The sequence below is a fragment of the Hyla sarda genome, chromosome 1, assembly GCF_029499605.1.
Source record: "Hyla sarda isolate aHylSar1 chromosome 1, aHylSar1.hap1, whole genome shotgun sequence".
Taxonomy (NCBI): domain Eukaryota; kingdom Metazoa; phylum Chordata; class Amphibia; order Anura; family Hylidae; genus Hyla; species Hyla sarda.
Genome location: NC_079189.1, coordinates 128,528,486 through 128,554,854, shown reverse-complemented (window position 1 = coordinate 128,554,854; position 26,369 = coordinate 128,528,486). Strand labels below are relative to the sequence as shown.

Genomic DNA, 26,369 nt, shown 5'->3' with positions numbered 1-26,369 from the left:
AAATGCACCACATCCTTATTGACCTCTAAATCACGCATGCCAGCATTAGGACATTGGGCACTGAACTAGTAGGGACTTGGCAGATCCATCTACTGGTGCCAGTAGGCAGTGAGGTCAGGACCTCAGAATGCTGCTTATAATGATGCAGAGGATGGGACACAAACTGCACATCAGGGGAAGCTACCTGGTACGGAGTAGCTTTTGGGCCTCTGTAGACTGCCGTTGCTAAGTCCTCCCCTGCCCTTTCCCTCTCACCCAATGCTCAGGCAGCAGACAGTGGAAAGCACTGGGCACACAATGTAAGTCATGTTGTGCATCCTCCACTGTTTATATACTGTAGTTTTCACCCTATAGCACGCACAAGGATATAAGATGCATCCAATTTTAAAGGTGCAAAATCTAGAAAGAAAAAAGATTCTGAACCCAAAAGTGATCTTCAACCTGTGGACCTCCAGATGTTGCAAAACTACAACTCCCAGCATGCCCGGACAGTGCTTGGAGTTGTAGTTTTGCAACATCTGGATGTCCGCAGATTGAAGACCATTAAGGAGGTAATACTCACGTGTCCCCGCAGCTCTGGACCAGTCACCGCTAGTCACTGCTGCCCTGGATGTCGCTCCATCGCTGTCGCCGCGTCCCTGTGGTTTCCCCAACGCTCCGGATGTCGTGTTCCCCGGGATCCACGCTCCCCCTCGCCGCCATCACCTCACCGTCATCACGTCGCTACGCACGCCGATCCTATTGGATGATGGGGTGGCGTGCGCGACGACGTGATGACGTTTAAGGAGAGCGCCGGCCATGCAAGGGATCCCGGCCTGGAGCAGACACCGAGGAGTCGGGTAAGGTCCCTCCCGGTGCAGCCGGGTTAGTGTCACTTCCGCCTCAGACACGGCGGTCAGCTTTGATCGCCGCGTCTGAAGGGTTAATACAGGGCATCTCCGCGATCGGTGATGTCCTGTATTAGCCGCGGGTCCCGGCCGCTGATGGCCGCAGGGACCGCCGCGATAGGTGTGTATTCACCGTATAAGACGCACCTACTTTTCCCCCGCAGTTTTGGGGAAGAAAATGTGCGTCTTATACGGCGAAAAATACGGTACATGTATCTACCTGTCTTTAATTCATCAGCAGGGCTATTCAGCCCAGACTGGGTCCCCCTATCACACAGGCCCCATAGCATCTGTGTGGTCTGCCTCTATAGGCAGTATGCCTTAAAAAAATAATAATAATAAAAAAAAAAGTTGTATATGAATATAACCATTTTTAGATTAAGTGCTTAGCTTTAGTCTTAGCACTGGGAGCAATTGTACTTGGGTTGACAAAGAAGTACTCAAATGTAAAACTATGCTGTAACAGAAATGCATAATTTTCTTAAGCAAGTGTTAAATAAGTATAACATCTAAACAGATGTAACACTGAAGTGTGAAAATTAGCAACACACCGCAGTGGCTGACATTGTTTGCAAAATATAACAGGAAAAAAAAGAATCAAACACCAAAAGAAAATGCATTACAGGTTGGTTGATTTAAAGCATGTGAGTTGCACTATTTATGGTCATTGTATAACTTGTATATGGCATTTTTACCACCTGTCCCCACTGCAGGCTCAATCTCAATTTTTCAGTTGTCCCTGAGCTATCAGGTGGAGACTAGCAACAAGCTCCTATGATGTATCCTGCTTTCCTATATCGCTATAGTACACCATCAGAAGCAGCAGCATGGATGATACTATAGAGTAGTACTGAGCATTGTAAACTCTGGTTCAAGCACTAGTGTGAGAGAGAACACTAGATATTTCAGCAGCATTGTGACTTCATTCATGTGAGGGACAGTTGTCCTCTGTACTTTGGATCAATGTGGATCTCGTCGGCCAGATTCCCACTGATCAGCTAGTTAATCCTAATCTATGGATAGGGGATAATTTTGGATTTTAGGATCAGTGAGCTGATCCGTCTTTCGATAGATTGTAGCAGTGTATGATGAGTTTTGGATGGGCTTCTTCTATAGTTAGTCGACTGATTTAGGCAAACAAAATGACCAGAAATTTAAAAAATATGACAACCGAGTTAAACTAACCACAACCACCGCTTATTGTCAGGATGTTAATCTCATAAACACATGCTAACAATTTTTTTTTAAAGAGGTTTTCTAGAGCTAAGCATTAAATTCTTTTAGAAGGCAGTATTATGGCTCCATACTGTAGCCATAGAATACCACTACCAATAAGGACAATGCAGGAAATGCAGGTGACACACTGTAACAAACTTCCTCTTCACTTAATTACCTTACTATAGGGGTGACACACTGTAACAAACCTCCACATGTAATCACCTTACTACTGGGGCGACACACTGTAACAAACCCCCTCCTTATGTAATCACCTTACTACTGGGGGGACACACTGTAACAAATCTTCCATGTAATCTCCTTACTACTGGGGTGACACACTGTCACAAATCTCCTTCCATGTAATTACCTTACTGGGGTGACACACTGTAACAAACCTCCTCATGTAATCTCATTACTACTGTGGTGAAACACTGTAACAAACCTCATGTATTTACCCTACTACTGTGGTGACACACTGTAACAAATCTCCTTCCATGTAATTACCTTACTGGGGTGGCATGTCTCCTCCAGCTCAGCCCCGCCTCCTCCACAGCATCACACAGGTCCTTCAACCACGATCTTCCCTCTCCTCCACAGCTAAGCTCCACCCCCAACATGTGATCCTACATCTCCAGCATCTAGCAGTCCGGGCCAGGGGAGGAGACAGAGGGAGGGGAAGAATAATTCAGAGGTCGGTCCTACAGGACTAGTGTAACGGGGACTGCATTCTTCCTCTGGAAAAAGCAAAGGAACGCTGTTCCTGTGCATTCCTGCGGGACTCAAGCCCTGGTCTGCATTGAGTTTATTACAGCTATGTGAATGTGGCAAGATAATGTACTGGCAGGGGATGTTAGGGGTGTCAGTGCGCTCTCTAAAAGTCATGGTGGGATTTTATTTTATTTGCTACATTCTCATTTTCTTTACAGTTATTTACTTCATCTGCACTAGGAACAGACTTCTGAAATCAGTCACTTGCTTGACAGCTTTAGAGGCCCACATAAAAAAATCTTATTTTTGACAAGTTGCTTCTGTCAAATGTTATAAATTGTAATAAAGCATTCAACATGTTTTGCTTAATGCGTAGAAGAATTTGTAACTTGCTATCATCTGTTTAGCAGCTTGGATGTAATATGTTCTTTTTATACTTTGATTTTAAGCTATTTCCAGCATCTCCATCATTGGGTTGACGGATGCAAATCTTTCTGTCTTTTTATTTTTGTCAAACTTATTCTATCATTAGACAAATTAACTTATTGTTGTCTTACCTGAGATAGATGAAATAGGTTTGATTATAACCAATAGAGGATCCAGGATGTTTCCGTACGCCTTAGCTGCCTGGTACTTGATGCACCAGAATGTACATGTATGCTCTGAGTCTCACCAGATTCCAAGAAAGTGCTGGAGCAGCGCTTACTACATAGACTGTGGATCCTGGCTGATCCGCCGCTAGCGGACATCATTGATCAAGTAAATGCCTGCCAATTACCCTTCAGATGCCTTTATTAATACTAGTCATTGCAGCTAAAGTATTAGGAGGCTTTGAGAAACTTATTGGCCTAACCGCAGCACTATCGGGATAAAGTGGATCGTCCATGTTAATTTGATCAGTGCTATACTTTAAAAATTCTTTATTTTTTATTTTTTTTATACTTTAAGTTTTTTTTAAATGTGAAAACGCCCCTTCCCAATAAATAAAAAATCACTCCTTTTTCCCATTTTAAAAGTCAAAATAATAAAACTAAAAAATATGTATATACAGTGGTACCTCAACTTACAACGGCCTCAACATACAATATTGTCCACATACACTGATCTTTTCTGGACCATTTTAAATTGAAACTATACTCAACATACAATGCTACAGACAGTTCAGATCTGTGAAATGTGTCAATGGCTGGAAGAAGTGACCAATCAGAATGGGCATTCACTGGTAAAACACCTGTATTACTGAAGTGTATGCACTGACTGGCTGTGTGGTTAGCTGCTTCTTAGGACACCAGTTTAGGGTGGCTCCATGTTAATTATTTGGGACACATTGGGCCTAATTTACTAAGAGTGTCGGGTTTTTACTAGTGGGAAAAGTTGTTTCAGACTTGCAGGATTGTTCTCTATTTACTATTGGGAAAACTTTCTGACCAGCTTTTTCTAGGTGGATGTTTCCAGCCATTTATCCACAGGATTTTCTGTGAATTCAATAGTAAATCGGTCAGGTTGTGAAACCACGCCCCCTTTCACACCAACCACACCCCCTTTGAGTCAGACCATGCCCCCTTTTGGGCTTTTCACAGTGCAATGTCGGGTGTGTCAGATTTTCCAGGCGTAGATTGGTGCAGACATGTCGCAGACACTCTGCGCCAAAATAACCAGACAAAAACTGATCGGTTTCAGCTTAGTAAATGAGGCCCTGTGTGTACTGTACAGGACCCTGAAGAAGTTCCTGCACTAAACAAAGACAGTGATTTACAGCTTCTAGCAGCTATTCTTTTATATGCAAGGACTTGCTTCATTTGTATTAGCTACTGTTTTTCTTCTCACTTTTTCTTATTTATGGTTGATATTTTGGGGACTTCAGGACCAATTACCAGTTTCCCATAGAGTTTTGGTCTCAACATACAATGGTTTCATATAATGGCCCTCCTGGAATCAAGTAATATTGTAACTTAAGGGACCACTTTATATGTGTGTATATATAATATATTTCTATAATAATAATAATATATATTTGGTATTGCACTATGCAGAAATGTTCGAATTATTAAAATATAATGTTCATCATCCCATATGGTGAACAGCGTAAACATAAAATAATGGTTGCAAGAAACCGTTTGGTCGGCACCGCTACCTAAAACACCTGTGAATGGACTACTCCGACTGCTGGCAGGCAAGGAGTTAATTAGCAAGACAGTCCGTAGGTAACACTGAATCACTGCTTATCCACTGGGTTCCCAGTCCCTTAGAGCAAACTTTCAAACATGCATGGTAGAGAAGCAACAGGGACGTCACTCACCGGGATGCAGTAAAAACGTTTCCTTTATTTCAACAGTGCAGACATACGAGCACGAACATCGGGAGCCACAGCCAAACAGCCGTGAGCCGGGTTACCCGGCTCACGGCTGTTTGGCTGTGGCTCCCGATGTTCGTGCTCGTATGTCTGCACTGTTGAAATAAAGGAAACATTTTTACTGCATCCCGGTGAGTGACGTCCCTGTTACTTCTCTACCATGCATGTAAACCTAAAATAAATGACAAAAATTGCTGATTTTTGGTCACATACCAAACATTTTTTATAGAAGTTGAAGGAAGTCATATATACATTTATATCTTCACAGTCTGGCACAAACTAGTTTCTGGTGTAAACCACACCTTTTCTCCAGGACCCTTTGTCCACTTTGGCTCTCCATGTCTTGACTAGCTGTCTTGACTAGTTAGCAGCAGAGAAAACCCTACAAACAGTTCCCATAATAATAAATATATAATGAATAAATATATATATAATACATATATAATGAAGATTAATGAATAATAATAACCACAATATAATTAATAGAATCTACAGATTAAATGTTTTCTGCCTGTCCATTTTCCAAAATGGGAAGAATAGAAATGCAGAATGGAAAATAAAAGAGGATAAAAGAAAAGTATAACTTTACATTTGTTTTCAAGTCCATCTTGACAAAAGTCTGATGCTCAAACAGATGCTGATAACGACTCTTGAAAACACTTAGGTCAGCAACAGGATTATGTTCAAAGATGAATATTTGGAAACTTAGGCTTATAAGTCCAGTGAAAGGAATGATTTGCTCTCCCCAAGGAGACTTTGGTATGAGAAGCTAATAAGATACAGATTTTAGAGCAAAGGGTGTGACAGGCAAGTCTTCCTCCTGTCTGTGGTCATATCTCCAAATTGATCATAGCCAAAAAAAGAGATTCTTAACAGGTGGCGAGATTTTTTTTCTGTGTTAGAAAATAAGGCAATTAATCACGATAAATTGCGTTACCAGTCTCCATCTTGCTACATTTAGTATATTATCCACTTGGGGGCTCAAGCTGATGCATTACCAAAATGATGATACTAAGAATCTTCAAAATTGGGTTTGACCACTTTTAGAGACTATCATTTTTTTCTAACTGATTATGTTCTGTACAATCAGCTTTATACTTGTAATTCCTTCAAGTGCATTTCCAAATGTGTATAACTTAAGACTTGGTTAGAATAGTATAATAACGCAAAAGCAAAGGGCCAAACTCTTTGGGTTCAGCAGTGCACCTTTACAGTAGTTCGGTCAGTTGTATCCTCTAGCTTGAATCATATATAAAGTCTAGTTCTTAGGTCAACATCAATGATCAGTTATTTTTGCAGCCGTACATGTCACTATAATTTAAATATAAAATGTCCCAATTCTCCAACTAGCATTGGAAATGGACAGGACTAATCCAAGGTAGCCAATCTGCTATACATTTTCTGCGGTTGCCCTAAAATGTTGGGTTCTTTTTCATGAATGTAATTTAGACCACGGCAGTAGCGTTGTTTTTATTTTATTTTTTTATTTTTTTTGTTTAGTGATCATAAGTGGTTCTTCAATTCTAAAGACATTATTTACTCATGACAAATTTTAATTTTTAGTTTTAAAATGTAAAATTTTAGTTTTCAACTTAAAGGGGTACTCCACTGGAAAACATTTTTTTTTTAAATCAACTGGTGCCAGTAAGTTAAACAGATTTGTAAATTACTTTTATAAAAAAAACTTAATCCTTTCAGTACTTATCAGCTGCTATATGATCCACAGGAAGTTATTTCCTTTTTAACTTCTTAAAGTGGTGCTCCACCGGAAAACATTTTTTTTTAATATATAAACTGGTGCCAGAAAGTTAAACAGATTTGTAAATTACTTCTATTAAAAAATCTTAATCCTTCCAGTACTTAATAGCTGCTGAATAGAGGAAATTATTTTCTTTTTGGAACACGGGCTCTCTGCTGACATCATGACCACAATGCTCTCTGCTGACATCTCTGTGCATTTTAGGAACTGTCCAGAGCAGCATATGTTTGCTATGGGGATTTTCTCCTACTCTGGACAGTTCTTAAAATGGACAGAGATGTCAGCACAGAGCACTGTGGTCATGATGTCACCAGAGAGCTCTGTGTTCCAAAAAGAAAATAATTTCTTCTGTAGTATTCAGCAGCCAATAAGTACTGGAAGGATTAAGATTTTTTTTTTTTCTATAGAAGTAATTTACAAATCTGTTTAACTTTTTGGCACCAGTTGATTTTAAAAATATATATAGTTTCCAGTGGAGTAGCCCTTTAATTATTCTAGATGGGAGAATAAAAACTGTTGAAAAAAAAATTAATCTGTTCTGTGTGAATTTCTTTTGACCTTGCTATGGTTCTTTCTGGCAAATCTAGTCCTTGGTAAAAGTGTAATAAAAAATGAAATGCTGTAAAATAAATGCAGTCGGTTGTAGGTGTTGGAAAGTAGATAGTCAGCTTAGCGAGAAGTTCTAAAGCAGTAATTACCAGACTGATTACAATGGGGAAATGCAGCCTATAGCATTTTAAAGAATCTATTATTGACAGAACTATTGACTGTCTGTCGGGGAGCATTCTTAAGAATGTGGTGCAATAAATCATCATCAGGATTTTAATTTAAGAGTGTTGTAGCAAGGCTTTAAAATCAATTGTACTCTGGAAATGCATGGTGCATTTATTACCTCCCGGTAAATACATGAGTGAGTACACCGCCAAAATAGAAATTACAGCAAGTGGTTTGGATAAGAATGTATTAACCTTTGTTTTCGCTCTCCATGGGGATTTTCCCTCAAAATGTGTCTGTTTACATAATTAAAGGCTTTTCTAAATTATAGACAATGTAAAATGGTATGTTATGAGGTTTTGGCTTTTTGTCTTCTACAATGGCTTAGTCATGATCATGGTCTGCAAAGGCACCAGGACAACACATATAAGGTGGCATTCCATCTCCTTGCCTTTGGATGGCCAAATAATGCTATACTTATTCTTTTATTGCAGTTTTTGTTCATAATAGAATAACACTGCTGGATGAGTCATATGACAGATATAACCCTTCTGATGTAATGGGGTCTGATGGATCTGTTTTTGTTTTTATAGACATGTCAATAGTTAAGATTGGTCAGGGTCTCTGTCCTGAGACTTCCTCTGATTATTAGTTAAGGTTGAGTGAATCGCAAGGCAGCATGCTTCACTTCCCAACCTGACTTATGAGCTATAGTCTATGTCCATGGAGTCTATGGAGCCTGTGTCCTGTGATCAGTTGTCTGGCATGCCGAGGCCGGGAGTAAAGTGCTTCACATTGATAGGACTAGCGTTCAAAGAGAGTCTCCGCACTGAGACCCCAAACAATCTCAACTTTTTTACATATGTGTTAATGAAAGTAATCCTTCATGCAAAGATTGGGAAGTTTATTTTTTTCCTATGTAATCAAATACATGTGAGAATATATATAAATGAGAAGGAGATATATAAAAAGCGAGATGCGCTCCTAGCGGAGAATTATTAGGTGGGGTAACGTGTGCACGTGTAGTTGTACCTTACCGTGTAGCGTTGTGCTCAGGGCACAACACCTCAGTTTGCCTGTAGACTCGCTGGGTTCTGTAGTCCAAAGGTACGGGCGGCAGCCTGGGCGTCCTTCACCATGACCTCCAGGTCGCGGTGCAGAAAGGTAAATTAGAAGCAAAGAAAAAAATCGGACGTTTAAACCCGTTAACGGGTTTAGACGTCCAATTTTTTTCTTTGCTTCTAATATATCTAAATGAGACCTTTTTGATCTAAATTTGCCATGTAGAATTGTTCTTTACATCAAGCCATGCCCATAGACCTGAATGGAGGCGGTGTGGTGTCACACTGGGGTGGGGTGCCGGCCCAGAGATCGCAGGGGGTCCCAGTGGCTGTACCCCCATGAACAGACATCTTATCCCCTATCCAAAGGATGTCCAGGGACAGAGTACCCCTTTAAAGCAGACCTGTCGGTAGGAATGAATGGGTGTAAATAATCCTATGGCTATTTGTCATAATTGCTGCCATACCTTTTTTTTTATCTACATAGTCCTTTCCATTGCCAAGATATGAGCATTTTGTAAATGGAGCTCCAAAGCCCAGAGGGGGTTCCCTAGCATGATAAAAGCCCAGGTATATTCAGCCTACGTCCTTTTTTAAACTAGTGACTGTCAAGTCAAATGGAATAGGCGGATGCTAATGGGTATAGAGATCTTGAAAACAAGTACATGGGTTGGACTTCCAAGACCTTTTACTGTGCAAGAGAATCCCACATTGGACTTTTGAGCCTCATTTACATATTGTCAAAAAGGATAATACAGGGTGGGCCATTTATATGGATATACCTTAATAAAATGGGAATGGTTGGCAATATTAACTTACTGTTTGTGGCACATTAGTATATGAGAGGGGGGGGACTTTTCAAGATGGGTGGTGACCATGGTGGCCATTTTGAAGTCGGCCATTTTGAATCCAACTTTTGTCTTTTAAATAGGAAGAGGGTCATGTGACACATCAAACTTATTGGGAATTCCACAAGAAAAACAACGATGTGCTTGGTTTTAAAGTAACCTTATTATTTCATGAGTTATTTACAAGTTTCTGACCACTTATAAAATGTGTTCAATGTGCTGCCCATTGTGTTGGATTGTCAATGCAACCCACATTGGATAGATCCCTCCAAGACTGTTGGAAGACAAAAAATGATGGTATGGTGTGGTATAAAGGGTACAAAGATAGTGGGGTCATTCTTCATCAATGGAAACCTCAAGGCCACTGGATATGCGAAATTGCTACATGATGATGTGTTTCCCTCTTTATGCACTGAAGCTGGCACGTTCCCTGAGTTTTTCAGGCAAGATGGTGCACCACCACATTATGGGTGTCAGGTCCGAGCATTCCTAGATGAACAGTTTCCTGGAAAGGGGATAGGTCTTTGTGGGCCAGTTGAATGGCCCCCAAGGTCTCCCTATCTGACCCCCTTAGACTTTTATCTTTCGGGTCATCTGAAGGCAATTGTCTATGCTGTGAAGATACGAGATATGCAGCACCTGAAACTACGGATACTGGAAGCCTGTGCTAGCACTTCTCCTGCGGTGTTGCTATCAGTGTGTGAAGAGTGGGAGAAGAGGGTTGCATTGACAATCCAACACAATGGGCAGCACATTGAACACATTTTATAAGTGGTCAGAAACTTGTAAATAACTCATGAAAGAATAACGTTATGTTAAAACCAAGCACATCATTGTTTTTCTTGTGAAATTCCCAATAAGTTTGATGTGTCACATGACCCTCTTCCTATTGAAAAAACCAAAGTTGGATTCAAAATGGCCGCCATGGTCACCACCCATCTTGAAAAGTCCCCCCCCTCTCATATACTAATGTGCCACAAACAGGAAGTTAATATCGCCAACCATTCCCATTTTATTAAGTTGTATCCATATAAATGGCCAACCCTGTATATATGAGAGCTGAAAAGGACAACGGCTGTAAGGCTGGGTTCACATCACGTTTTTGCCATACTGTTTTCAATCCGTTTTTCTAAAGAAAACCGTATGGCAAAAAAACGGATGGAACAGTATCGGAAAAAGCAAACCATATGCGTTTTTAAACTGTATACTGTTTTTAAAAGTGCATACAGTTCCGTACATTTTTATTTTTAAAAAACCCATACGTTTTTGAAAATGTTGTCAATTTTAATGGGAGGGGTCTTGGGTGTGGACTTTAGGATGCAAATGCGCATGTGCAAAGTAAAAAACGTATACGGTTTCCCGTATGGAACCGTATACATTTGCATTTCCCATTGACTTCCACGTTAAAAAAAAAAAAGTATGTGGTTGCAGTACGGTTTTTAAACCAGAGACAAAAACGTGGTCAACCACGGTTTTGACTTCAGTTTAAAAACCGTACTGCAACCGCATACTTTTTTTTTAACATGTACATCAATGGGAAACGCACATGTATACGGTTCTTACGGGAAACCGTACACAGTTTTTACTTTGCACATGCGCATTTGCATCCTAAAGTCCCCACCCAAGACCCCTCCCATTAAAAATGGACAACATTTTCAAAAACGTATGGGTAATAAAAAATATAAACGGACGGAACTGTATGCACTTTTAAAAACAGTATACAGTTTAAAAACGCATACGGTTTACTTTTTCCGATACTGTTCCATCCGTTTTTTGCCATACGGTTTTCTTTAGAAAAACGGATTGAAAACAGTATGGCAAAAACGTGATGTGAACCCAGCCTAATAAAGGTATGCCCAGAATCCCAATGAAAAGCAATGGGCTTTTGGACGCCCCTGTTTAACTGCTGATAAGTCCACTTCAAAAATGTATTTATTCTTTGTGAACTTTTAATTTGTTTTTCAACCATGCGAACATTGTCTAGGAATTCCAAGAATGTGTCTGTTACATATTTACGAATGGATACATCTCTACATATGATATGACTGGCAGTTTATGGTCATAAGTCTTAAGTTCTAAATGCAATAAAAGCTTCTGTTTAAACACTGAAATGTCCTACCAGTTCTGACAAAATGTTTTTTTTCTTTCTTTAGAAGTCTTTTGGGGAGACATTGCCTTAGATGAAGAAGATTTAAAAATGTTTAAAATAGACAGAACAATTGACCTCACTCAGCATTCAATTGAACACTTAGGACACACCACAGGTAAGATACCTCATAGATTTTAGTGTTGTTTGGGTTATTAAATCAGACTTGTTCCTCTGTTGGAGTCAGAGATAAACGATCTCATGAGTTCTACTTGTTTTGCTACATGTACAGATGATGAGTTATTCAAGGGTATTTTTTAAGGTTTTTAAGAGTTAATTTATGTAGCACTGTGAGATGTCATTGGTAGCAGACGATTGGCTGATTAGGTTCAGTGCTGAGCACCAGTTACATAATGGGGGCGATTTATCAAAACCTGTCCAGAGGAAAAGTTGCCCATAGCAACCAATCAGCGCGCTTCTTTCATTTTCAAAAGGGCCTGTGCAAAATTAAAGAAGCTATCTGATTGGTTGCTATGGGCAACTCAGCAACTTTTCCTCTAGACAGGTTTTGATAAATCTCCCCCATTGAGTATATGACTTATGTCTATGTGCAGACGTTTCCTCAATCAAAGTTACTAAACTGTGACTTCATAGTTTATAAATGTTTTTGTGCATCTGAAGATTTTATTTTTTATTTTTGTCCATATTACTGTAGTGCTTTATACTGTATAATGTGAATAGCACTTTGACTTTGCTTATTATCGTACACATAATTCTACAAACAGCTATTAACCCCTTAAGGATGAGTGCCATAAATGTACGGCGCAGCTAAGAAGTACTTAGCGCACAGCGCCGTACATTAACAGCGCAGCTTTCCTGGATCACCGCGTCTCCGGACACGGTGATCGGAACGGGATGACTGCTGATATCTATCAGCAGCCATCCCGGCATATGACCCAGGGGGGTCCTGAGACCGCCCCATGTCAGCGATCGCGGCAAATCGCCGGTCAATTCAGACCGGCGATTTTCCGCTATTCCGGGTCAATCTGGTCTCTGGTGACCCGGAAAAAAAGGGTGAATGGGGCTGTCCGAGACAGCCCCATTCACCCATACCCAGCAGGAGTGAGGTGGCACGGGTGCCGCCTCACGATCATGTGATTGATCGGTCGGAACGACCGACCAATCACTGATCTGCTGGACGGTGATCGGGACGCTGATCGGAGCAGAGATCGGCACCGGCGGGGTTCTCCTACCTCTCCCTTGTCCGGTGGGGGTCCCCTCAGGATCGGTGGCGGCACCAGGAGCAGCAGGATCGGTCCCGGTGGCAGGATACAGTGGCGCGGTCCCGGCGGCAGGATACAGCAGGAGATGAGGCCTGTTCACCTCCTACTGTTGCTTGGCAACAACCCGCAGCATGCAAAGCCAAAGGGCATGCTAGGAGTTGTAGTTTTGCAACAGCTGGAGTTCCAACTTCAACTCCCAGAATGCCCTTTGGTAGTCTGTGCATGCTGGGAGTTGTAGTTTTACAACAGCTGAAGGCAAATTTTTTCTATGAAAAAGTGTGCATTCATCTGTTGCATATCTACAACTCCCAACATGCACAGATTATGAAAGGGCATGCTGGGAGTCGTAGCAGTGTGCCTCCAGCTGTTGCAAAACTACAACTCTAAGCATGCCCTTCGACTGTCAATGCATGCTGATTGTTGCAGTTTTGCAACAGCTGGAGACACATTGGTTGTGAAACTGAGTTTGTTACCTAACTCATTGTTTCGCAACCAGTGTGCCTGTTGCACTAAGAGACTGTACATGCTGGGAGTTGTAGTTTTGCAACAGCTGGAGGTTTGCCCCCCCTCCCCCATGTGAATGTACAGAGAAGGAATGTCATTGGGATTTTGGAGAGAGAATGTGTCCGAAATTGAAGGCCACTTGTGTTTACAAAGCCCCCATAGTGTCAGAACATTGGACCCCCCACATATGAACCCATTTTGGAAACTACACCCCTCATGTAATGTAATTAGGGGTACAGTGAGCATTTACACCCCACAGGTGTCTGACAGATTTTTGGGTCAGTGGTCCGTGAAAATGAAAAAATTTATTTTTCATTTGCACAGCCCACTGTTGCAAAGATCTGTCAAACCCCAGTGGGGTGTAAATGTTCACTGCACCCCTTATTAAATTCTGTGAGGGGTGTAGTTTCCAAAATAGGGTCACATGTGGGGGGGGGGGGGGGGTCCACTGTTCTGGCACCACGGGGGGTTTTGTAAACGCAATTGTGCTTCTTCTCTTCTGAGCATTGTAGTTCGCCCGTAGAGCACTTTACATCCACATATGGGGTATTTCCATACTCAGAAGAAATGGGGTTACGCATTTTGGGAGGCTTTTTCTCCAATTACCCCTTGTGAAAATGAAAAATATGGGGTAATTTCAGCATTTTTGTGAAAAAAATCAAATTTTTCATTTTCCTATCCAACTTTAGTGGAAATGTGTTAAACACCTGTGGGGTGTTAAGGCTCATTGTACCCCTTGTTACGTTCCCTGAGGGGTGTAGTTTCCAAAATAGTATGCCATGTGTTTTTATTTGCTGTTCTGGCACCATTGGGGCTTCCTAAATGTGATATGCCCCCCCAAAACCATTTCAGCAAAATTTGCTTTCCAAAAGCCAAATGTGACCTCTTCTAAGCATTGTAGTGCACCAGCAGTGCACTTGACGTCCATACATGGGGTATTTCCATACTCAGGAGAGGTGGGGTTACAAATTTTGGGTGGCATTTTCTCCTATAACCCCTTGCAAAAATGTAAAATTTGGGGGAAAACCAGCATTTTAGTGAAAAAAAAAATTCATTTACACATCCGACTTCAACAAAAAAGTCCTCAAACACCTGTGGCGTGTTAAGGCTCACTGGACACCCTTGTTACGTTCCTTGAGGGGTTTAGTTTCCAAAATAGTATGCCATGTCGTTTTTTTTTTTTTTTTGCTGTTCTGGCACCATAGGGGCTTCCTAAATGCGACATGCCCGCCAAAAACCATTTCAGAAAAACATACTCTCCAAAATCCAATCTTACAGCAATATGGTGCAGTTATATTGGCCAGAGCGGGTAGGAGAAATTGTTGCATATGCTGCAGCCGCCTGCCTCCATTGCGCAAAACAAGGAAATATCATATTAGCAAGATGTAAATCTCCGGAACTGCTGCACCGATGTTTGGCCAGTAATTAGCCAGGATTAGAAAAGGGTCAACCATATACCTGTATATTCAGGTTAGTGTGGATCACCCTCCTGTCAGATACCCTGACTGTAGACCCTGAGGTCGTGGACGATCAAACATTTTGACATGTCTCTGTATAATGTCAAATGTTTATTTATTAAAGTAGAACTGTAGTGCAATATAACTTATCCCCTATCTGAAGGATAGGGGGTAAGTTATAGATCGCGGGGGTCCAACCGCTGGGACCCTCGCAATCTCCTGTATGGGGCCGCTGCAGTATGCTGAAAGGGGGCATTCTGTCCCCGTATGACGCGGCGGCCGACACTCCCCCTCCATGCATCCCATAAGGGCGTGTCTGCTGAGGCTTTCTGCTGGGGATGACACGGCACTTCCTGCTTACTGCCGTGGCCCTGCACATGATATCGCGGGGGACCCCAGCTGTCGGATCCCCCACGATCTCTATTATCTATATTATATTGCACACCAGTTTTCCTTTATTGATAGGTACACTAAGTACTCTTTTACTCTCTTACACTATGGAATAAACCAAACTTTGATTGGACTTCCTTTGGGGTGCTGCATTAATCCGAAGTATATAAGTCTGGATTGTCTCGCCATGATCCTATACCTGCGTGCACCGACTCAAGTGTTTTCTATCTGGATGTGCTGCTTCTATCTTCTATATCTATCTATATATATTTTCAGTTTGTGCTATTATTTATTGAACATAATTCATGGTTAAAAAGTACTAAACAGATTGCTTTGCTAAAATTGGCAAAAACTTCCAGAATATTCTGCAATTTAGAAATAGTTTGAAATTTGTTAACAAAAATAACACATCTGAAATATTATTTTAGCATGTATGTAAAGTAAACACCTACCAGGCATACTACACATTCTCAAAAATGCCAGCTATTTTGTACTGCTAACAGACTGAGTAATGTGAATTATGTTAGACATCCCACATTTTTCTTCCTTCATGCCCTGGCTGGGAAGTATTGGAATTAATAGTAGGAACAGAAAAAAAATCTGATAGTGATACATAGATGTTGTGCTTAATTTTTCCTGGCTTTGTTTTAAAAATCAATAATGTTCTCATTCTTAACATACTGATGATAATTATTAGACTTGTACATTATTTGCATATTTCTGGAACATGTAGTAGTTCTCCCAGTTATGTCACGGTAGAAAAATGTATCCTTCGCTCATGAGTAACATCGCAGAAATTTTGAAACCATTTTTCAAATCAACAGCTTTTATTTATTTAGAAAAATATTTTTTGCGTGTAAAGAAACAATTTCACCCTAATCTAGATTTAAGAAAAAACTAATTAAGTAATGATACATAGTGTGCCGAGAAGCTACTGAGGGCAGGTCAGTGGTGGATGGTGCTTAACCCCTTAAAGACCAGGCCCATTTTATTTTTGCATTTTCGTTTTTTCCTCCTCGCCTTCTCAAAATCATAACTCTTACATTTTTCTTTACACAGACCCACCAATTTTACTTTGCAATGACATCACTAATTTTACCATAAAATATATGACGCAACCCAAAACATATTCTTTATGTGGGAAAATTGAAAAGAAAACCTTAGGGGATGATTAACAATATATTTTGATAGTTCAGACTTTTACACACGCGACAATACCAAATATGTTTATTCATTTTTTTTTACGCTTTTTTGGGGGGTAAAATGGGAAAAACTGATGATTTACAATTTTTATTGGGGGAGTGGATTTTTCAAAATGTTTTTTTTTGTTTTTTTTAACACTTTAATAGTCCCCATAGGGGACTATTTATAGCAATCATTTGATTGCTAATACTGTTCAGTGCTATGCATAGTGCATAGTACTGATCAGTATTATCGGCGATTTTCTGCTCTGGTCTGCTCGATCGAGTATACCAAAGCAGAAGACCCCAGGAGACTGACAGAGGCAGGTGAGGGGACCTGCGTCCGCCATTATGGATGATCGGATCTGTATTGATCACGGCATCTGAGGGGTTAATGGTGGACATCTGCACGATTGCGGATGTCTGCCATTACCGGCGGGTCCCTGGTGCTTGCAGTCATGGTGGAGCGTAAATATACGTCATGGTGCGTTAAGTGCCACTGCACCATGATGTACATTTACGTCCATTGTAGTTAATGGGTTAAAATGAATTTTATGTACAATTTCCTACCTTTTCAATGTTTATTCATACATGCAGTATTCACACATATAGAAACATATGGGATATTCTACATAGTTCTATAAGCTTGGCAGCATAAAAGAGCAGGATTGTGGCAGGGGAAGCATGTGGCATCATTAGGGCAGTTTCACAAACAATGGTAAAGATTTATCAAAACCTGTGCAGATGGAAAATTGACTAGTTACCCATAGCAACCAATCAGATTGCTTCTTTAAAGGGGTACTCCGGTGAAAAATTTTTTTTTTTTAAATCAACTGGTGCCAGAACATTAAACAGGTTTGTATATTTAAAAAATATTAATCCTTCCAGTACTTATCAGCTGCTGTATACTACAGAGGAAGTTCTTTTCTTTTTTAATTTATTTTCTGTCTGACACAGTGCTCTCTGCTGACACTTCTCTGTCCCAGGAACTGTCCAGAGTAGGAGCAAATCCCAATAGCAAACCTATTCTGCTCTTGACAGTTCCTTAGAAAGACAGAGGTGTCAGCAGAGAGCAATGTGATCAGACAGAAAAGACATTTAAAAAGAAAAGAAGTTCCTCTGGAGCATACAGCAGCTAAGTACTGAAAGGGTTAATATTTTTAAATAGAAGTTTTATATACAAATCTGTTTAACGTTCTGACACCAGTTGATTTAAAGGGGTTATCCAGGAATCGAAAAACAGAAATAATTTCTTTCAAAGACCGCTCCCTGTTCTGCAGCTTAGTTCCATTGAAGTGAATGGAGCCAAGTTTTAAAATCTCACCCAAAATGGAGACAGACAGGGAGCGGTCTTTGAAAGAAAATAGATAATTTTTTCGATTCCTGGACAACTCCTTTAAAAAAAAATGTTTTTCACTGGAGTACCCCTTTAGTTTTTAAAAAGGCCTCCTGAAATAAAAATATGCAATTAGCCTCCAAAAAGGTAATGGCAATGCACGTAAACAAGCATGGATTTGCACGTAAACAAACAAAAATAGCCTGACAAAATGTGGGTGCATTTTTGGCACATAGCATCACATTTTAAGTCATGCCCCTTTCTGCACACTTAATGCCCCTTTTCTGATAAGTTGTGCACTCTTTGTTGGGTAAAGTTCACTTTACTGTTCATTTTTTGGTGCACTATACAAGATAAATGTGTCTCAGTTCTGACACATTTGGAGGCAAAGTTCTGGTGAAACAGCCATAGTAAATCTGGGCCAGAATCTTTTGGTGACTTTTTTTCAGCCAAAGCCAGAAGCGAATCCAGCAGGAAGAAGTGTGTCCTCTCTTTTATATTTCTAATACTTTACATTTATATTCTGTTACTTTGGCTTAATAAACTTCAACAAAACTGCAGTGGTGTTTAAGGAAACCTCTCACTGTTTTCATGATGCCCAAACTGACTACTCTGAAACAGCTCAGCCATTCAGAATAAATCAGAGATGTGTCTAAGGATGGGAAAGGGGCTTAGAGTCATCTGGGCAGTCTTCCAGCCACAATTGACAGATCTTTCCTTATAGGCAAATATTGAAATATCTGTCAAACTGCTTTGATCATGAACTACGTTGCAACTTTTCTTCATGCAACATAAAACTAGTGAAATGTTCCCTTTTTAATTTGAAAATAAATAATAATTAAAATAAAGTTTGTGTAACTCGCCTTTATTGTTTATTGGAATCCTTTAAATGGGCTCTGTCATCAATCCCTTAAAGGGGTACTCTGGTGCTTACACATCTTATCCCCTATCCAAAGGATAGGGGATAAGATGCCTGATCGCGGGAGTCCCGCAGCTGGGGACGCCCGTGATCCTGCACGTGGCACCCCGTTTGTAATCAGTCCCCGGAGCGTGTTCGCTCTGGGTCTGATTACGGTCGACCGCAGTGCCGGCGACGTGTGACATCACGCCTCCGCCCCCGTGTAACATCACGCTCCGCCCCTCAATGCAAGCCTACGGGAGGGAGCGTGATAGCAATTTCACCACATTAATCTAATTGTCCTCTTCTGACCCCTATAACTTTTTTTTATTTTTCGGTATACACGGTGGTATGAAGGCTCATTTTTTTGCGCTGTGATCTGAAGTTTTTATTGATACCATGATCAGAGTTTTTGATCACTTTTTATGCTTTTTTTTATAGGGTATACAAAGTGACCAAAAAATGCAGTTTTAGACTTTGGCATTTTTTTATGTGTACGCCATTAACCGTGCGGTTTAATTAACCATATATTTGTATAGTTTGGACATTTACGCACACGGCAATACCACATATGTTTATTTTTATTATGTTTATATATTTTTTATATGGAATTTTGGAAAAGGGGGGTGATTTGAACTTTTAATAAGGCAGGGGTTAATGTGTGTGTGTGTGTGTGTGTGTGTGTGTGTTTTAAACTTTTTTTTTTTTTTTTGCACTTTTAGTCCCCTAAGGGGACTTTTAGGAGGAATCATTAGAATTTTCATACAGAATAATGTGGTTCCATAGAACCACATTGATCTGTGTGATCTGCGCTGTATTGATAAAGCCTGGTCCTGCCGGGCTTTATCATTATCAGAGCCACAGCCAATACAGGACATGAGGGAAGCCCATATTTTTATGTAGCATTTTTAATTGGATTTGTTGTCCCTTTTCTCTAACCATTTCCAGTAAAGGAAGCATTTTGTGTTTATGGACAAGGTAGCTAAGCATATTTATTGTATTGTATAGAAGGAACCTCTGAAGTAAAGATTTTTTCTCTCTATCCAAGCTGTCCATATTTATTAACAGGTTTAGTGACTCCATAAACAGTTTGCAGGTTTGTGATACTCCCTAAAGTATAGTGTATATTGGCTTTTGTTTGTTCAATTAGAGACACAACAAAGACTTAGAAATTACACTGAAACTGTTTTTAACTGCAAAGCAGAAACTAGCAGAAGATATAAAAAAAAAAAAAAAAAAAAAAAAAAAAAAAAATGTAAACCGCACAGTTTTTGTTAGGTAAAATTTCTGCATATGTCCATGTACATGTCGCAATATTTGGATGCTTTCCATACTGATACTCTTTAGGGATTGACCGATAAAACATTTTTAGGGCCGATATACCTATATTCCGGTATAAGTTATCGGCCAAGTTATCCGCTATTTAGACCACACCACCATCCACCCACCCAGCCGCGCAGAAGGCGCAGGAGCCAGATGTAGCACGGATCCGGGAATAGGTAATTATAAAACCGGGGAAGAGGGAGGCAATGGGGCAGCGGCGGTCTCTGGCCGGGGAGGCAGGGCGGGGTGGGACATTATCGGCATATCGGCAAGGTAATTGCCGATACCCATAATGTCCAAAATGGTGAATATCGGCCGATAATCATAATGTCCAAAATGGTGAATATCGGCCTCTAATATCGGTCGATCCCTTATAATTTTGTGTGCTGTTGTAAGACATAACCATGAAATTGATCACGGCTTCATAAATTTGCAGGCAACATTGCATGGGGCCCTAGAGGTGAAAAAAGTACTAATCTTAAAAAAATAAAAATAAAATAAAATAAAATTTTGGCAGGAAATAAATACATTAAAATGCATACATTTCTGCATTGACACTTTCACCTGCCTGAATGCTGCTTTAATGCAAGAATTTTTTTGATGATACGTTTTTATTTTAGTAGACGAACCCATTATTTAGAATATAATGATACCTTCTTCATATATGGTAACTTATACTTGTATAACAGCTACAACTTTAGTAATTTAGTTTTTTTTTTCTGCAAGAACTAATGATATCTTCCTCTAGATAGGAGGATGACACGTAGACTCCTCATTGATCTCCAGGTCTAATTGCTTTCATGAAGGTCAATAATATAAGCCTTTCTCAAAGGTGTATATTATTAGGTGAATATTATATAACAAATAATATGCTGTAATTCTAAAAAAAGGTCATAGATATTTCTCCTTTGCTGAATCAATGCTTGTATATTAGGGAATTTATTACAACATTTACTTGGTACATTGTCTGATGATAGGGAAACAATTAAGAATTTATTAGAATAGCTCATCCTCCTAAGCCTAATGCTATGTCCATGTAACATTTTTGGTTTATTTTAGCATAAAGCCTCAACATGACAATGTGGGTAAAAAAAAAAAAAAAAAAGTTCCTAAACTTTTATAATCCTTACACTATGGAATGTACCTAATCTAGCACTACAAGAGTGAATGAATCAAAGACCTCCACTTTATCCTAAATACTGCATAATATTCGATGCATTCGGAAAGTCTTTTTTTTTTTTTTTTTTTTTTACAAAGACTTTCCAAATGCATCGAATATTATGCAGTATTTATGATAAAGTGGAGGTTTTTGATTCATTCACTCTTGTAGTGCTAGATTAGGTACATTCCACAGTGTAAGGATTATAAGAGTTTAGGAACTTTTTATTTATTTATTTTATTTATTAGCAGAAACAATATGTTATGTTCCATTGCAATGTCTTAAACAACCAGAGGGCAGGTGTGGCACTGTTTTTGAAAGATGAGGACAAAATCTTGGTTTATTTTAAAAGATGCCGCTATGTGCCTTCCATTTTAAGGGGTAACAATCATCCAGTTTACCCATGCAATACTTTGCTTCTTCTAGAAATACGCAGCATTAGTGATTAGGGATGAGCAAATCGAATGTGACGAATCCAAATTCGTTACGAATTTCAGGAAAAATTTGCTTCGCAGCGAATCCGAATATCGTCGGGATTCGATCGCACAAATCGCTTCATTAAACTCCATTTAGTGCAGTCCACAATCTAGGGCATCTATGATGGCTTGTGCAAAGCCGAGGTGGAGAGTCCCAAGCCATCATTTCTTTGCAAAAATGGCAGCCCTGCACAGTTTTGTGGTACAGAACATGGTCCAGTCCTTGTGCCTGTCTGTGTGTACCAAAGTGCACGGCAGCGCCGTCATGTGGAGCTGTAACTACGGTCCGAGACAATACATGTCCTTTAAATGTGGTTCCTTCACAGCCACAACGGCAACTTGGACAGGTCACCCCGCTTCCGCCTCCACGGAAAATCTGTCCTGCCCGGCCAGTAGTGTGGCATCAGAGCTGGTGTTTAGTGCAGCGGGGGCCATAGTATCGAAAAATTTGGAGAGACTGACCTTTGTGAAGATGAATCAGGCATGGATCAGCCAGGATTTCCACCCACCAATACCTTATGCATCAGAGTAGATTGACCATGGTGCCACACCAACACTTCACAAATATGGATAGGGCAAAACATATTTAAGGTGCTGCTCCCCAGTCACCACCAGTTACAGAAAATCAGACCACAAATAAGGATTTAAGATATTCATTAGCTAAAACTTAACTTTTCTTAGGATAAAATATATGGACCACAATTTTTTTATATCTAAGAAAAGGAAAGGTGTGCATAAAAACACCATGTGCCACCTACACCACCAAGTATTGATGTGATGCAAAGACCTCTAAAATGTGGAAGGGAACAACGTATGTTCCATTGTAACTGGTGGGGGTAAAAACTTCCCCTGTAAGGCCCTACTTTCGCATTATTAATTCCATTCTATAAAAGTGTTACTCGCCCTAAAAAGGGCGGCCCCACGCAGGAACCTCTCCCTATTTCCACCTACAAACACTGCCATTTCCCAGAGTTTTAAGGTGGAAATAGGGAGAGTTTCCTGTGTGGGGCCAGCCTTTTTAGGGCGAGTTACACTTGCCAAGAAGGGAATTAATAGGGCGAGAGTAGGGTATTTACAAGGGAAGTTTTTACCTCCACAGGTTACAATGTACCAAATGTTGTTCCCTTCCACTTTTTAGAGGTCTTTGCATCACATCAATACTTGGTGGTGTAGGTGGCACATGGTGTTTTTTGCACACCTTTCCTTTTGTTAAATAAAACTTAAAAGTTTTGGGTCCATATATTCTATCCTAAGCATATTATTAAAAGTTAAGTTTTATGTAATGCATATCCTCAATACTTTCTTGTGCAACACTTTTGCAAAAGAGACTGTTTGTTTTCTTCTGCCTACCTGCCTCAGCTACTATTCTGATCCTGCCACCCGCCTGATGCCACACATCTGATACAAAGTTCTCCTTTTTTCACCCACCTTCATCACCAGGTAGTGGTATTGCCACCCACCGCCCCACTCTGTCACCAGGTCACTTTCAGGACTCCTGATGCTGCTGATGCCAGTTCCAGGCTGTCTCATTCTGCCACCATATGTTCTCTTCACGCTGATGCCAGCTCCAGGCTGTCTCAAACTGCCACCATATGTTCTCCTCATGCTGATGCCACCTTGAGGCTGTCTCATTCTGCCGCCATATGTTCTCCTCATGCCACATCCAGGCTGTCTCATTCAGCCGCCGTATGGTTTCCTCTTGCTTCCGCCAACTCCAGGCTGTGTCATTCAGCCACTATATAGTCTCCTCATGCTGCTACAACCTCCAGGCTGTGTCACTGTGCCACCATGTGGTTTACTCATGTTGATGGCACATTAAATAAACATTTTTAGGTTCATTTATTTGAAATCTTCAATTTAATTGTTAAAAAATATCTTTCATCTTTTCAATTGTGAGGCCCTATGGTTTCGTCAGGCTGTTGCCACCTCCAGGCTGTGTCATTCAGCCACTATATGGTCTCCTCATGCTGCCGCCAACTCCAAGCTGTGTCATTCTGCCAGATTATGGTCTCCTTAAGCTGCTGCCACCTCCAGGCTGTGTCACTGTGCACCATGTGGTCTCCTCATGCTGCTGGCACATTAAATTAAACTTTTTAGGTTCATCTATTTGAAATCTTCAATTTTAGTGTTAAATATATCTTTAATCTCCAATTGTGAAGCCCTATGGTCTTGTCAGGCTTTTGCCACCTCCAGGCTGAGTCATTCAACCACTATGTTGTCTCCTCCTACTGGTGCCACCTCCAGGCTCTGTCATTGTGCCACTCTGTGACAGTGATTCTAATAGCGTCTAACCTGCATGTCCTACTGAATAACAGTATTATTTCACTAACACAGCACACTCCCTATGTGTGTTACGGCAAGCCGTTTTTAATAGCGATTCGCTACGAATAAATTTGCAACAAACCACATTTTTTTCCGAAAATTCGATGAATCGTCGGAATCGACTTTTTCAAAAATTGGCTCATCTCTATCAGTGATGTCTGACAGCCTCTTGTTTCCTTTCCGTCATTTAAAATCCAAAAAGTCAAAGGTCATATGGTTCAGAACACATCTACCTAAAGATTATGGCCATTTTTCTAGCCTAGAACCTGTAGCTCAGTAGTCAATGGATTGAATGGAACAATGTTACATAATTCTAAAGATTACCATATAGGAAAAAAGAGAGATTTACAATGATAATGCCTTCCACTTTCTGTAAAACAAATGTAACCTTGGATGACTTACATGCTCTTACTACCAAGAATGCAGTAGCGTTTTTTCTTTAGCCTAGAAACATGCCTGTGAAAATAAATATTTTATGTAGTCATTACAAATTCCCAGAAGACTGCACACATATTTTCCCAAAATTAACAGGGCTGTGTGCTGTTATTCCATTGAATTATCTCTATTAGATTGATTGACAGTCCAGATATTAATTCAAAGGTCTCACATTTCAGCGCTGAATAACAGTGCGGAGCAGTCATTGGCCTTACATATTTGCAGAGAAAAGAGCACCCATAAAAGGTATAAATATGTTTAAGGAATTGTATTTGTGAAGACAAAAATGTGTGACTTCATTTAGCAAATAACCATATCTTTATATGTTTATTCTTAATTGAGTGTGAATGTTAGCTACAGATATGTTTTCAAGAGACCATGGGGGACATTTATCATGGTTTGCTTTGGTAAGCGAGCTCTGTAGGCATTTTTGCTTGGGGTTTGCTTATGTGTGACATATTTATCATACTATCACAGGGGGTTGATAAATGTGGCTCACATAAGCAAAAAACTATACAATCACTTTGGAATACCATTTTCTTAGCACACATAAGAAAAAATAAAGTGTCTGTTTATTAAATTTTTTTTGTTTTAGATTTTTAGTTTCAGATCAGTCTATCCTGTGGGCTACTTCAGATTTGGTGGACCACGATTACCAGCATTTCTTTTGTTGAATATTAGCAACATTTTGTAACAAGGGCATGTGGGGGAGTGTTTTTTTGGAATACATTTTTTTAAATATTTTTTTTTTAATTTTTATTTACTTTACATGCTTGGTAGGGGAAGCTGTCTTTATAGATGGGTCCATTACTAAGCCAGGGCTAAGCGTTAGCCCCAAAAACAGTGCTAACCCCAGTACCTACCGCCATAGGGGTGTCGGGAAGAGCCGTTACCAACAGGCCCGGAGCGTAAAAAAATGGTGCTCCTGGGCCTAGGCGGTGGCAGGCTGGTGTTATTTAGGCTGGGGAGGGCCAGTAACAATGGTCCTCGCCCAACCGTGTAACGTCAGGCTGTTGCTGTTTGGTTGGTATCTGGCTGAGAATAAAAATACAGGGAACCCTATGCGGAACCCTATCTTTTATTATTTCATTATTTATGAAAAAATAAATAAAAACGCATAGGGTTCCCCATATTTTCATTCTCATCCAGATACTAACCAAACGGCAACAGCCTGACGTTACCAGGGTGGGTGAGGACCATTGTTACTGGCCCTCCCCAGCCTAAATAATGCCAGCATATGAGTGCCATATTTGATGCTCGGGGCCTATTGGTAGCAGCTCTTCCCAGCACCCCTGTGGTGGTGGGTACCAGGGTAATAATTGGGAGTTGCTAACACCAAGACCTGGCTTAGTAATGGATTCTTTCTATACGACTGCTTCCACTACTAAGCCTTTAAAGTAAATAAAAAATAAAAAAAATTGTAAAAAACTTTTGTTCCAAGAAAACACTCCCTCACAAGTCCTTGTTAACCAAATTATTAACATTAAACAAAAAATAAATGAATAAATACACTGGCCATCGTTGTAGTCCACAGGATACACGGATCTGAAATGAGAAGGCAAAAAAAAGGAAAATAGGTTAGTACATTTATTGTAACCCACCCGCACTGCATGACTACAACTCCCAGCATGCCCTTACAGTAAGGACACAATGGGAGTTGAAGTCATGCAGCAGGGCTGGGGGGAGATGTGCAAGCGGGTGACAAGCTTGTCACCTGCCCCCAACTGCATGACTACAACTCATGCGGTGCAGGCGGGTGATGAGCTTGTCATCCACCCGCCCATCTAACACTCTTACAGTAAGGACATGCTGGGAATAGTAGTGTAACATGGGCGGGAGATGTGCGGGGGGCGGGGGATAAGCTTGTCGCCCTCCTGTACATCTCCTACCCACTAGTCCCACCGTGCCTGTAAAAAGGAAAGTAAGTAAGGTCGCACCAAAAGTCTCACCTGCAATTTTTGGCACAGCTTT

At 40.4% G+C, this 26,369-nt stretch overlaps 1 protein-coding gene across 3 annotated transcripts in view; it reads left to right on the top strand.

Moving 5' to 3' along the window:
• The window catches only part of TLL1 (tolloid like 1), a 148,215-nt gene that overhangs the window by 71,438 nt on the left and 50,408 nt on the right, over positions 1 to 26,369 (top strand). For all 3 annotated transcript variants that reach the window (XM_056561152.1, XM_056561143.1, XM_056561162.1), the window contains one exon: positions 11,702 to 11,812. In XM_056561152.1, coding sequence (XP_056417127.1) covers positions 11,702 to 11,812 — 111 coding nt within the window. The remainder of the gene's footprint in view (positions 1 to 11,701; positions 11,813 to 26,369) is intronic.